The sequence below is a fragment of the Bison bison genome, unplaced genomic scaffold (genome assembly GCF_000754665.1).
Source record: "Bison bison bison isolate TAMUID 2011002044 unplaced genomic scaffold, Bison_UMD1.0 scf7180017864527, whole genome shotgun sequence".
In the NCBI taxonomy this organism is placed as follows: domain Eukaryota; kingdom Metazoa; phylum Chordata; class Mammalia; order Artiodactyla; family Bovidae; genus Bison; species Bison bison.
Genome location: NW_011495078.1, coordinates 9823859 through 9838129, shown reverse-complemented (window position 1 = coordinate 9838129; position 14271 = coordinate 9823859). Strand labels below are relative to the sequence as shown.

Here is a 14271-nt window from a genome sequence, read left to right as displayed (position 1 = left end):
GCCTCTGTGTTATGGTTGTAGTGCAAACAAAACAAAATTGAATTTTAAACACAGCTTTTGAAAAAATGTTAGCATCTATGAATGTCTGCCTGTAGGAACATAATAGCCTGTCTTTAAAATACCTTAGAATCAACCCCAGCTACAGCTGTTCTCTCACTACAGGTGTGTCTCTAGCAAGCAAGATACAAAACAAGCTTATATAAGTCAATTCATGTTTTCCATGCACACGCAGAACTCAACTTTAATGAAAAGAATCCTGTGTTCCCTCCCCTATAAGGCAAAGCTTCTTCTTTAACAGACTGTGAGCAAAGAGGCTCTTCCTCATCTGTGGTTCTACTCTTAAAAGACCCTAAATCAATTATTTGCTCAATTAAGAATTATATTTTCTTCTCAATCATATTTCTGAGTATTCATAACTGTGTATTGAGGTTACTTAAAGTAAGGCACACCTGTGTGTTACAGTTTTGAAGAGTTGTTTTATGTTAACACTCCAAAGATCAAGGTGAAATTTTGTGCTATATGAGTGTGGGGACACAGAAAATGAGATTATGAGCCCAGACCTGTGAACTCCTATTATCACTTGTGAAGTTGATAGTGTTGAATTTTCTTCTTAATTTCCAGATTTAGCAACTAAAACCCAGCATAGAATTTAGGCTCAAGAGTTAGGAGTGGAAGTGTCAACAGTACTAGCTCTTCGGATTCTCCTTCCATTGCACTTTCCAGAGGGCTTCCCTTTAATTTACTATAAATGTTGGATGAATTAAATACACTAATAAGCCAGAGGCATCCAGGTGTCAAGTCTTTGAATATGTGTTGTGTTTTTCTAGTACCTTTATAATCCTCTTGGAGTAAACAAAACAGTAGACTGAACCTTGATGAGCAAGACTCACTTCATTCTTTCATTTGCTACAGTAAGAGCTAGACCATGTGACCAGAAGCAAAGGGTGACTGTAACATACCAGAAAAATTTCCTTAAAGCCGCTGAAAAGTTCTCGAACAACTTTCCTCATCTGAGGCACCAGCTTGAATATGCGCAGGGGTCGCAGGCAGCGGAGAACCAGTAAGAGCTGAGCTCCAGACTCCGCAGGCACGTTTTGGGGCATCCAACAAAGAAATATCAAGCTCACCTGGAGGGAAAAAAATAACCTCCCGAATTTATGCAATTTATCCTCTACTATCTACGTTTACTGTGAGCTAACTGGCCACAAGTTTCCTTTAGCAGAGATTTCATGTGTCATGTAGGACAAGTGTTCACTGGACGTATTAAGACATGTAACTCAGCTCTATGGACTCGATCCAGACCTGTGAGCAGCCCCCAAAGAAATCATCAGGTGTCTGCAGGAATGAAATAGGGGTCCCCACACCCACGGTGTGGGGACATAGGTACATCCTGCCCCCATCTTTCAACATATACACTGGAGGCTCTATAGACATCAGCAGGATAGAAATTCCTTTGATCAAGGATACTAAACCTCACACTTGACTGAATACTTGCTGCTGCTGCTGCTAAGTCGCTTCAGTTGTGTCCGACTCTGTGAGACCCCATGGACTGCAGCCCACCAGGCTTCTCTGTCCATGGGATTCTCCAGGCAAGAACACTGGAGTGGGTTGCCATTTCCTTCTCCAATGCAGGAAAGTGGAAAGTGAAAGTGAAGTCGCTCAGTCGTGTCTGACTCTTAGTGACTCCATGGACTGCAGCCTACCAGGCTCCTCCATCCATGGGATTTTCCGGGCAACAGTACTGGAGTGGGGTGCCATTGCCTTCTCCGACTGAATACTTACTATTTTGTTAATGATCTAAACGTGCTACATGCTAACAGTCATAATTTTGTTTGTTGTGTTGGAAAAGACATTGATTTCATGCCTTCTTGGACAAACAGAAAGAGAAATTTCTTAGAGTCCTCTACTGTGGTTTTCCCATTTAGTTTTTTTGGGAGGTGGCTCCACTGCACGGCATGTGGGATCTTAGTTCCTTGACCAGGGATGGAACCCATGCCCCCTGGAGTGGAAGTGCTGAGTCTTAAGCCACTGGACTGCCAGGAAATTCCGCCCCCCACCTCATTTAGTTAAAACGGACAGTTGAATGGTTACGTTCTTTGGCCTGGTATTTTATTTTATTCCTGGTGTTGGAATTGGAAGAGTGGTCCAACCATACTCTATTTATTTTCAGTGATAAGCGACTCACTGATCAATTATATGATGTAGTTATTTTTTAGTACAGGTGCCATAAGAATTGTGGCATGCAAACTAGATTTGATATCTTAGACATCATTAATGCATGTCTTTTGTACACATGAATGTAGTTGATGTATCTGAACCATATCCATGAATATTTTTAATGCTTTTTATTTAGATTTTTACATGCAAGCCATTTATCTGCCTATAATAGACTGTGACTCTACTTAAGAACTCAGTTATGGCAGCTGAACCTCTGTGACTCACATATCTCACTCTCGTACCAAGAAATGCAGGCAATTTGACAAAATCATTCCATTTTGTATTTAGGAACTAACAGAAGACTTACAAGATATATAAATATGTCCATTACACCACCAAAGTCCCTGATGACAGCGGTTGGAGTGAAAAATAGGCCATCTGCCATAATCTTCAGATTAAGCTCAATGCTCATGAATATCACAAACACATACTCGGCAATCTGAAATGGTCAGAAGGCAGTCTGGTCACCACAAATGCAAAAATCACAGGTGAGCGTTTCTCTGCTGAGCTGATAGGGCAGCAGTACCTGCAAAGTAGGTGTGTGCATCACTCTTCGAAAGGGGGATTCGAACATCATGGAGATGCAGGAGCAGATGGTTACGATGATCATGACCCAGTCCAGGTAAGTCACCAAGCCCAGTAAGTCACTGCCGAAGACCAAACAAAAGTGAGAAATGCAAATCCTCTGAGAAAAGTTGCTAAAAGTCATAGATGATGCTTCTGTGAGTCTAGAAACGTTGACTGGCATTTTAAAAATGAATCTCCAACTGTCTATTTCATATCATGACATAGAAACAAAATTTAAAAAATTTTAAATGTTTATGCAGTTAGTGGAACTTCAAATGTGCATGGAAAACAGAGTTTGTAATGCTTACTAAAGTTGGTGGTACTTTGTATTTTTCACAGCTCCTGTGACCGGATCTGTTTTAGATCTGTAAGAGAGAACAAACACAGAAATTCTGCCAATAGCATGCATGTTACAACTTGGCTTGTAGTATGCATAAATATCCCAGCTACCTAAACTCTCTTTCAAATCCTCTACAAAATGTCTCTTACATATATGTTAACTGTATGTGACTTTGGAAGGCAGAGAATACTAGATGGAAGAAAATCAGAAGTTTCAGTGGATGGTTTGCTGTTCAGTCACTAAGTTGTGTCCGACTCTTTGCAACTTCATGGACGGCAGCACACCAGGCTTCCCTGTCTTTCACCATCTCCTGGAGTTTGCTCAAACTCATGTCCATGGAGTTGGTGATGCTATCCAACCAGTTCATCCTCTGTTGATCCTTCTCCTTTTGCCTTCAGTCTTTCCCAGCATCAGGGTCTTTTCCAGTGAGTCAGCTTTTCACATCAGGTGGCCAAAGTATTGGAGCTTCAGCTTTAGCATCAATCCTTCCAATGAATATTCAGGGTTGATTTCCTTTAGGATTGACTGGCTTGATTTCCTTGCTGTCCAAGGGATTCTCAAGAATTTTCTCTAGCACCACGGTTCCAAAGCATCAAATCTTCAGTGTTCAGCATTGAAGATGCTTTATGGTCAAATCTTCTTTATGGTCCAACTCAAGTTTAAGGTTTTCAGAATGCTTGATTTTAGGATTCATGATTCCACTCAACAATGTCTGACTAGGATATTACAAAATCAAATTCTGACCTCCATTTAAAAGTATGCAAACTCTTTGCCTTAGCAGATCAAGGATGTTCCTCATAATTATTTAATTAACTAGAAGTAGATTAATTAAGTAGAACTCTTCACTCTGTATTTCACTGTGATCTTGCTGAGTAATTTATGTAGAGTTTCTTGGGGGTGTGATTTATACCTTTGACTTCCAGGAAGCCCATGAGCAGTTTTCGGTGAAACTCCTCATCCTCTGTGTGTGTGTGTTTCCAGTTACAGTAAAATTTTTCTGGGGCCACTGGAGGTGCGTTGCTGACATAAGAGAATTAGAGCACAGGATACAAAGTGGAGAATCCCCAATTAGATGTAAACATGGAAGCAACCAATGGGATAATTCAAGATGAAAAGCCCACTTTAGGAACAGATCAAATCAACCCTACACTGTCAGTCTCTTTCTACTTAGTGAAAACTCAGAGTTTTCAATCATTACTAAGGTGCTTTTAACGGTGAAGGTCTTTCTAGAATAGCAGGAAGAACATAGATTGGCAGTCAGAGAGGGTCATGCCATAGCTAATGTTCCTGGGCAAAGCCCTCAGCTACATGCCCTCCTGTGCTGGGAGGGGGCACAAATGGGCCCCAGTGGCTCCTGAGGTCTCCTCCAGCTCTGAGGGGCTTAGTTTCCTGTTGCTGTCATTCAGTCACTCAGTCATGTCCGACTCTTGTGCCTCCATGGACTGCAGCCCGCCAGGCTTCTCTGTCCATGGAATTCTCCAGGTGAGAATACTGGAGTGGATTGCCACGCCCTCCTCCAGGAGATCTTCCCGACCCAGGGATCGAACCCAGATCTCCTGCAGTGCAGGTGATTCTTTAGCACTGAGCCACCAGGGAAGCCCTTCATGAGTCTCCTAGGGCCGCTGGGACAAAGCACCGCAGGCTGAGTGGCTTAGACAGCAGAAACTTCTCCCAGTTCTGGAGGCGCACACCTGGGTTCAAGGTACTGGAGGGTCGGTTCCTTCGGAGGCTGTGAGGGAGGAATCTGCTCCAGCCTCTCTCCTTGGCCTGAAGACGGCTGTCCCCTCCCTGTGTCTTCACATTGCCCCTCCTCTACAGCAATCTGCGTCCCGATTTCCTCATCTTATAAGGATGCCAGTCTTATTGGATTAGGGCCACCTGAATGACTTCATTTTGATCTAATTACCTCTGTAAAGTACTTCTCTCCAAGTAAGGTCACATTCTGAGGGCTTCAACATTTGAATTTCTTCGGACGAGGGTGACACGATTTAGTCCAATATGCTACTAATAATGGCATCAGGGAAGGTCCAGCTACTGAATGGAAAGTTTTCACATGTTCTTGCACTTCCCTGGTGGTCCAGTGGTTAAGACTTCGCCTTCCAATGCAGGGGGTGCAGGTTCCATCCCTGGTCGAGAAGTCAAGATCCCATGTGCCTCATGCTCAAAACACCAAAGCATAAAACAGAAGTAATGTTGTAACAAGTTCAAAAAAGACTTTTAAAAGATCTGCATTAAAAACATTAAAAAAATTTTTTTAACACTTTTTCCAGGATTCATAATGTCCTCTGGATGTTTACTTCAATTACACATGACAAGAGTCCCACTTCCTCCATCGGCTGCTTGCTAAACTTGGCTCGGCTTGTCCCAAATGCACTGTCCCATGGGCTGACCACCCTGACAGCCTCTCACACGACTTCTTCCACAAAGGGAGGTCCAGGGACCCTGGCCAGCGGGTTTTCTCGTAACAGTTGGTAATGGAAGCCCTAGTCAGCTTGATCTCTATTTTGTCGTGCATAGAATCTCTATTATTCTAGAATGAAGGTGTTTTGACCACAAAGAAACAAGTCTAGAAGAAGACACGGGCAGTGACCTTAGCTATGGCATTCCGTCTCCCCTTGTTTGAGTGCTTCCAAAGTAAAATATGGAGCTAACCAGCGGGACACAAACATGTTGGGTGTCCCTGGAACAAGTGACAGTGGCTGTGAAGTGCTTCGTGACCGTGTGTGTTGTATAATGTTGACTACGTGCAGCCATCACCCACCGGCCGCCCAGCCCGGAGGAGCAGCGTGATTAATTAGCCCGCAGTCTGTCTGGTGACCCCATTAGGATGACACGATCCTTCTTCCTGAGATGACAACTCCCCCCACACTGCTGTTTGCCTGACTCGGGGCCAAACCCCTGGCTGCCACGGAGTCACTCACGCGTTGAAGCGAGCCCGGACCACCACGCGGCAGAAGTTCCTGAACCTGTGCTCTCGCCCCACGATGAACAGGGGCTTGTCGAAGTAGGGGTGGTTCTCTCTGAGCTCCTCTTCCTGCACCTTCCTGTTCAGGCAAACGCACAGTTTGGGGCGGGGTGGGTGTCAGGCTGGGCAGGTCTGCCTCCCCGAACGGGAGCCAGGAGACACCAGCCCATCCCGCCGTACCTTTTCATTTCTGCTTGCTCCTTTTTCTCCTGGATCATCTTTATCTCACTGTCTTCTCTTTGTGCATTTCTGTATCTCACCGTGTTGGAATGCTAGAAAGAAAATAAAATGCGGCACATGGATGTGGGACAGTTTTCTGAGGGTCCCTCCCAAATATTATCATTTTTTTAAAGAAATGGAAAGGAGTATCGCTCTGTTGATTTTAATGGGCTTCCCTGGTGGCTCAGACGGTAAAGAGTCGGCCTGCAATGCAGGAGACCTGGGGTCAATCCCTGGGTCGGGAAGATCCCCTGGAGAAGGGAATGGCTACCCACTTTGTAGATTTTAATGGCCAGAGTCATCTTAGCAGGGGTATTTTATTTTTTCCACAAAAGGGCATATTTTTCTAATAAGAACATGTATTGAGAACATGTTATTTGCCAGGCACTGTTGCAGTGCTGTAGGCCAAAGTGGGGGAGGGGAATAACACAATCCCTGTTCTTATGGGGTTACTGTTTTCGACCGGGGTGGTGGGGGAGAGATTAATAATTAAAATGAGTAAGAATATTAGAAAATGTTTAGTGCTAAAGAGAAAAACAAATATTGTATATTAACACATGTATACTGGATCTGGAAAAATGGTACTGCTGCTGCTGCTGCTAAGTTGCTTCAGTCGTGTCTGACTCTGTGTGACCCCATCGACAGCAGCCCATTAGGTTCCCCCGTCCCTGGGATTCTCCAGGCAAGAACACTGGAGTGGGTTGCCATTTCCTTCTCCAATGCATGAAAAGTGAAAAGTGAAAGTGAAGTCGCTCAGTCGTGTCCGACTCTTCGGGACCCCATGGACTGCAGCCCACCAGGCTTCTCTGTCCATGGGATTTTCCAGGCAAGAGTGCTGGAGTGTGGTGCCATTGCCTTCTCGGGGAAAAATGGTACAGAGGAACCTATTTCCAGAGCAGGAATAGACAGGCAGATGAAGAGAAGGGATGGCTGGGCACGGGGGTGGGGGTGGGATGAATTGGGAGATTGGAACTGACATGTATACACCCCGACGTGTAAAATGGATAGTGGGAAGCTGCTGTATAGCACAGGGAGCTGAGCTCAGTGGTCTGTGGGGACCCAGACAGGTAGGACAGGGGCCGGGGGTGGGAAGGAGCTCCGAGAGGGGGATCCACGTGTTTGTACAGCTGATTCACGTTGTTGCACGGCAGAAACTAACACAACATTGTAAAGTAACTATACCCCAACTTAAAAAATTAAAAAACAGAAGAAACAAAGGGGGATTAGGAGCACGAGAAGGTCGTAGCAGACCTTGGTAAGGAGCTGGTGTTATGTGAGCAAAAACGAGGAGGAGGCAGGGCACTGGACATCTTCCAAGATGTGCACTTTTGGGGAGAGGCGGGTCTGCGTGTTCACACATGGATCCGACAGGATGCAGTGTTGGTCGAGGAACCAGAATAGGAAGAGCTGAGGCCATCAGGACAGCAGAGGCTGGGTTATTAGGATCCCGACCCTGGTTTTTACTCCGTAGAAGATGGAGAACCAGTGTTCACCTAACTGGATTGACTGTGTAGAAAAGTATTCCTTGGACTTAACTTCTGTATCCCTTATCATTCAGAATAAGTGACAGATAAAACTCTCTTGTTTTAAATGGCTTCTATTCTGGAGGAAAAGACACTGGGAGAAATTTGTAGAACCCAGCGACCTTTTGCTATAAAGACGGGGCATAGATTTTTGTTATCTGTCTATGTAGAAAATACAATAAAAAAATCTCTGAAGAGGAAATAAGCCTCTGGAATGGAGACTATTCAAATAGGGACTTCTGTTGTGTGTTTTTCTAAACACACCTCTTCAAACGCATGTTCTAATTTGATGCTTAAGTAGACCACTGATTTCCATTGCGTCTCACCGAAGGAAAGTGCTTTGAATTAGTGTTGCCTTTCAACTCTCTCTATGTAACAGGTCTGACCTCCAAATTAAAAGGCCATGTGTTGGATCTTATCATAATTCAACATTGAGAATATGGTGGATCACATCAGAGCTGGAGCTGAAAAACCATGATGTCAACAGATGTTGGCGCCAATTAGAACCATGCACACAGGCTAGTGGCAACATCATGGGTTCTCACCCTCAGCTTCCTGCATCCTCAGTGTTGCCCAGAACACTTAGCCAGGGGGCGTACTCCACTAATACAGCAGAGGGACTGTGCGGAAAACTCCAGACACTCTTCAGAAGTAAGAGGGAAAGTGGTTAAAAAAAATAGGCAAAAACAAAAAAATCCAAAGCCTTGCTAAGCTTCTCTCGCTTTCTCAGATGCTCTCCTTGACTTTGAACAGTCAAGATTCTGCCTTCTTAGCCAAGCTATCCAGACTCAACACCTATGCCTTAATCAGGGCTTCACTAATGACCAGTATTTAATCAGTCCTTTCCAGCCCTCTCATGGCAATCTTGGCATGGTCCAGCTGCTGTTGACTCTAACCCATAGGTTAGACTTCCGCCTCCTCGGGTCTCCTTGGGCTGCCACGTGGCTTGTTCCTTCACCTCCTCTGGGTCCCTGGGCTAACGCAGGGAAACCCACCTCTCTAATGTTCCCTGCCCCCAAATCTCCACCTTTGATTTCTTTACACTATTTTACTCTTCTTTGTAATACAGAGCAAATCTGTCACAGCAGTGATGATGGAAACTAGATAAAAATCACTCCCAGAATGGATTATACATTTGTTTGCTCACTGATTGTCTCTTTTACTAGGATGTAAGCTTCTGCAGGGCAGGAATTCTTTTTTTTTTTTTTCAATTTGTTTAATTGGAGGATGATTGCTTTATGGTGTGGTGTTGCTCTTTCCTATGTGAATTCGCTGTAAGTATACGTACATCCTCTCCCTCTTGAACCTCCATCTCACCCACTCCATCCTACCCCTGTAGGTCATCACAGAGCAGCGAGCTGAACTCCCTCTGCTATAAAGCAACTTTCTACTAGCTGTCTCTTTTACACATGGTCCAAAGAGTCACAGCTATGATTTTCCAGTAGTCATGCACAGATGTGAGAGTGGGACCATAAGGAAGGCTGAGCACGGAAGAACTGATGCTTTTGAACTGTGGTGTTGGAGAAGACTCTTGCGAGTCCCTTGGACTGCAAGGAGATCCAACCAGTCCATCCTAAAGGAAATCAGTCCTGAATATTCATTGGAAGGACTGATGCTGAAACTCCAGTACTTTGGCCACCTAATGTGAAGAGCCGACTCACTGAAAAAGACCTTGATGCTGGGAGAGATTGAAGGTGAAAGGAGAAGAGGGGGACAGAGGATGAGACAGCATCACTGACTCAACGGACACGAATTTGAGCAAACTTCGGGAGATAGTGAAGGACAGAAGAGCTTGGCATGATGCAGTCTACGGAGTCACAAGGAGCTGGAGGCGACTTAGCGATTCAACAACAATAGGTGTATATATGTCAATGCAACTTTCTGAACTCGCCCCCCACCCCGGCCTTTCCCCGCTGTGTGCCCTGGTCTGTCTCTATGTCTGCATCTCCATTCCTAGTGCAGAGATTCTGTCTTGTTTCCCTGCTACTTCTTCTCCCTAGAGCAGGAACTGACAAATCATAAATACTTGATAAATATTGATATTTATTGAGTCAGTTAATAAATAAATGAGTGACCTAGAAAAGAAATTCCTGGGAAAGTCTTATGAAGCCTTTGATAGAAAAATTCACCTAGAAACAAAATTTTCTTTCCTAGTATGTTAACCCTGGAATGACAGACACTGGGTCTAGATTTTAGGATACTTGGAAATTAGCAAAATATTTAAAGTTAATGATGTGACTCATTCCCATAAAATGCATTAAATGTCTTTAATTTCAGTCAAATTCAAATGATATTTCACTTTTGCATTATACTATCTAAACAAAAGGACTTCTCTGGTGGCTCAGCAGCAGATAATTGACCTGCCAATGAAGGAGACACAGGTTTGAAGCCAGATCAGGAAGATCCCTTGGAGAAGGAAAGAGCAGCCTACTCCAGTCTTCTTGTTTGGGAAATCACATGGACAGAGGAGCCTGGTGGGTTACAGTCCATGGAGTCACAAAGAGTCAGACACAACTCAGGGACTAGACCACAAAACAATCTAACAAAGGTATATGTATTGTAGGATGTCTGGACTTTTCTACAGTTCAGTCAGTCAGTTCAGTCACTCAGTCATGTCAGACTCTTTGTGACCCTGTGAACTGCAGCACATCAGGCTTCCCTGTCCATCACCAACTCCTGGAGTTGCTAAACCTCATGTCCGTTGCGTTCGTGATACCATCCAACCCTCTCATCCTCTGTCATCCCCTTCTCCTCCTGCCTTCAATCTTTCCCAGCAACAGGGTCTTTTCAAATGAGTCAGTTCTTTGCATCAGGTAGCCAAAATATTGTACAGTTAGTGGTCACTTTTCTGTACCTGGCCATTTAATTTGCTGGCTAAATTTCCTGATTCCTTCTAGTATGAAGTCTTAAGGAGATACGACAGTGTGACAGAAGGAACCAAGTGCTGGAATTGTCTAAGCAATCATTAAAGATATTTTACCAATCAAGCTTTCCAAATCCAAAGTGTTAGAACTTACATCTTGAGTCAGAGTTTCAAGAGATTTCCCCCTGCTGATCCTTTGGCTGTTTGATCCGTGTCTTAATGACCTAAAACAATTACAACCAACTGATCAATACATCTTGAGACCAAATGTGGATTCTTAAGCAATGATATTATAAAAAAAAAATAATCCCTGATAGCATCATGCATGTTTACTATTTCTTTTTAGAGCAAGAGCTTTAGGTCTAACCACCTGCCTTTGATCCCATCAAACAAAATTCAGAATTTTCCCTTCTGATCTTAAAAGTGAGAGTGTGCTCATCAACAAGGAAGAGGTTTTTGAAATATTTTTTGATTGTTTGAATCTGACTGTGAGTTTCATGACTATTGTCGTCAACAAACAGAACTCAGTTCTTCACCTGTGCCTGCCTCCTGACCAGGGTTATGCACAGGAGATGCTTCCCCTAGAACTCTGGTCCTTGGTTTCTCTGCAGCCTCGTCTCCCTGTTATTTACCTGCGCTCTTGGCGGATGTGGTGTTGCACGCTAAGAATGGACCTCTCCTTCGCCGGCTGCCCCTCAAATGATCCGCTCAGCATGCGCTGTCGAGTGCAAGCTCTAGAGAAAAAAAAGGAGCCCAGATAAATGCCTGATTCATACACTTTGGATGAATAATGCATAACTGCTCATTACCCTTCTTATTTTTAAGGAAACACCAATGATAAGACAAAATACGGAACACGACACATCGTCAGAAAGGTACATGAGCTTTAGGTTCTGTGTCAAGAGCACTTTCAAAACAGAATGGTCATAACCACAAGAAAGTGCTGAAAAAGAAACAGACCCCTCCCAGCCCCCGCCACCAAGTAGGAGAGCCTCTATTGAGATTCTATAAGCAGCAGGACCAGCCTTCCCCTGGGGACCCTGGATGTTGGTTTTCAATTTAGACAGGGAGGTTTCTAATGAAAGCCCTTAGGGAAAGACTTGTCCAACCCAGGTTCCTGGGCTGATGGAATATATGTTTCGAGGAGATTTGCAGAATGCTAGGAAAAGAAGAAAGTGAAAAGTTAGAGGTAGAAAAGTAATGGAAAGGACAGGTAATTAAAACTGGAATAAATACCTAGAGAAACGTCAGCTTTAACGCCTGTGGCTTATAGGGGACCACTTTCTTTGCAGTCACAAAACTCTGAAGGCTTTTAAAAACATGTTCTCTTTAAACCATAACCAGGCCTGTGTTAACTTCAGATTTGCTAATGAGTGAAGACAATTGGGGGATAACTCCTGTGAGGTAATGATTCCGAGAGAAAACATTGCTTCTCCAGGAAGCCCTGTCCAACTGGAAAAGACGGGAAGTCCCTTGACATAGCAGTAGAGTGGAAAAAAAAATAATTCCAGGGTGAAGAGACCTGGTTCCAAGGTGACACTGTCATTAATGAGTTGAGGGACCTTTGGGCTTAATTTCATCACCCCAGAAGCGAGGAAAAGACCTTGATGTTGAAGAAAACTCATAGACTTAAAATGCAGTGATTTTGTAACAGGCAAATCTTATGACACCACAGGTATTCAAACCAGAACCCATGGACTTCTGGCACTGCTTTCCAGAACACGGTCCGATTTATGGTTCCTAAAGTGCATTTCCAGAGAGGCTTTGAATCACATCATTACCGTCCATCTTGGAGTTAAGATCTTTGAGAAAAAGACCTATATCTATTCAGCATACCTAAAACGGCATTTTTTATGATACCATGTATATTTTCAAGTACTTAAAAAACACTTTTGATGCCAGTGAAGATCATTGTGATGAATACCTATGAAAGCAATACACATGTAATGAATGTAAATGCATTACAGGAAATAAGGCCCCCAAATCACTCTTCTCAGCTTAATCAATTACATAGGCCACTTTGAGATAGAATTAAAATTTTATTGAACAGCAAAGAAATATAGAGACGATGCTTATTTCTGGGTTTCCCAGGTGGTACCGGTGGTAAAGAACCCATCTGCCAGTGCAGGAGACATAAAGGACTTGGGTTCGATCCCTGGGTTGGGAAGATCCCCTGGAGGAGGGCATGGCAACCCACTCCAGTATTCTTTCCTGGAGAATCCCATGGACAGAGGAGCCTGGCGGGCTACAGTCCGTGGGGTTGCAAACAGTCAGACATGACTGAAACAACTTAGCACACACATGCGGTTATTTCCAGGACTGGAATCAGGTCAAGAGGAAGATGCATTTGTAAATTCAGCTGAGTTGACAAAGGTATAGGATGATTTCATATTATGTATATTAAGAATTATTTTTTTGGACAAAGGCCTGAAAATCATGACGGCATTCTGAAAAATACCTACTTGGAGAACGGTGTTATTCCGGCATATACAGAACCCTGTCATTTGTATAAACCGTCAAGACTTAACCTTCAACCACTTTCTTAGTTAACTTTTATTTTTCATCCCAAGACTCTCCTCTAAAGTGGCTGAGACCTTTAGGTCTTAAATATGCAACACATACAACTTGATTATAAAATACCCTTCTGCGTTGAGTGTCCTTGATGTCTGAAATACGTAGAATGTAACTGGCTGTAAGACGCCTGTGATTAAAACAAAGAAAACTGCTGGTACCTGCCCAGTAGCCCAGTCTGAAGATGCCTGGGCACCCTTGCTGGAGAAGAGTCAGGACCACAGCAGAGACGCCCTCTTCTGACTGAACAGGACAGGCAGGTCTCCATGGAGACAATCCCTCCCCCCAGGACATCTCCTCCTCCATCCCACCCAACAGCACGGCTGAAGCGCTGGGGAGAAAGCTACTCCCCTTTTCCTCTCTGGCTGATGACCAGCTCTCTCTTTCCTGCTGGATCTAGAGAATTCAGAAAAGAATACTCAAAAGGCTGGCGTTTCAGCCGTGCATGTGACATGCAGCTTTGCAGTCCATGGTGAATCTTCCGTTTCTCTGGGATTCACTCATCCAGGGTGGGGGTCACGGGGCTGGTTTTTAGCTCTATCCTGCAATCAGAAAACCTGTGCTTAAGCAGACTAAGATGGAGACTTAAATGTAACATATGAAACCATTTGCTTTAACATTTGCCAAACCTGATCCTACCACTTCCTTCTATGTTATAAACACTGTTAGCCGGAAGAATTTTAAACTAGATACTGATGGGAAAAAAAAAGAAGAGAATGCTCTGTAACTCTGGATCAGTTAAAACATGTAACAAGGGACTTCAGAGCATCAGCCTCTGTGGTTTCCCGTTGCTGGGCGAAAGGCCTCTGCCAGTCTTCTTGCTCTCTGAGCACAGGCTGTTGACGTTCCTCCTCCTTCCCCGGGCCTACAAGGTGCCCACAAGATCCAAGGAGAGTGAAATCAGACAGATGGGGCCCTTGTGTCTTCGCGATAATGGTCCCCTTTGGCATTTCAGGCCATCATCCACCAGCCTCACACCCCAGCATCCCACCCCCACCTCTAGTCC

General features: G+C 44.1%; 1 protein-coding gene across 1 annotated transcript in view; it reads right to left on the bottom strand.

The window, feature by feature from the left end:
• Window positions 1-14271, bottom strand: part of NALCN (sodium leak channel, non-selective) — a 284614-nt gene that overhangs the window by 45535 nt on the left and 224808 nt on the right. Inside the window, exons 18-25 of the mRNA XM_010831483.1 lie at window positions 11327-11428; window positions 10849-10918; window positions 6270-6361; window positions 6046-6168; window positions 3093-3149; window positions 2744-2864; window positions 2525-2656; window positions 960-1127 (exon numbers count right to left, since the gene is read on the bottom strand). Coding sequence (XP_010829785.1) covers window positions 960-1127; window positions 2525-2656; window positions 2744-2864; window positions 3093-3149; window positions 6046-6168; window positions 6270-6361; window positions 10849-10918; window positions 11327-11428 — 865 coding nt within the window. The remainder of the gene's footprint in view (window positions 1-959; window positions 1128-2524; window positions 2657-2743; window positions 2865-3092; window positions 3150-6045; window positions 6169-6269; window positions 6362-10848; window positions 10919-11326; window positions 11429-14271) is intronic.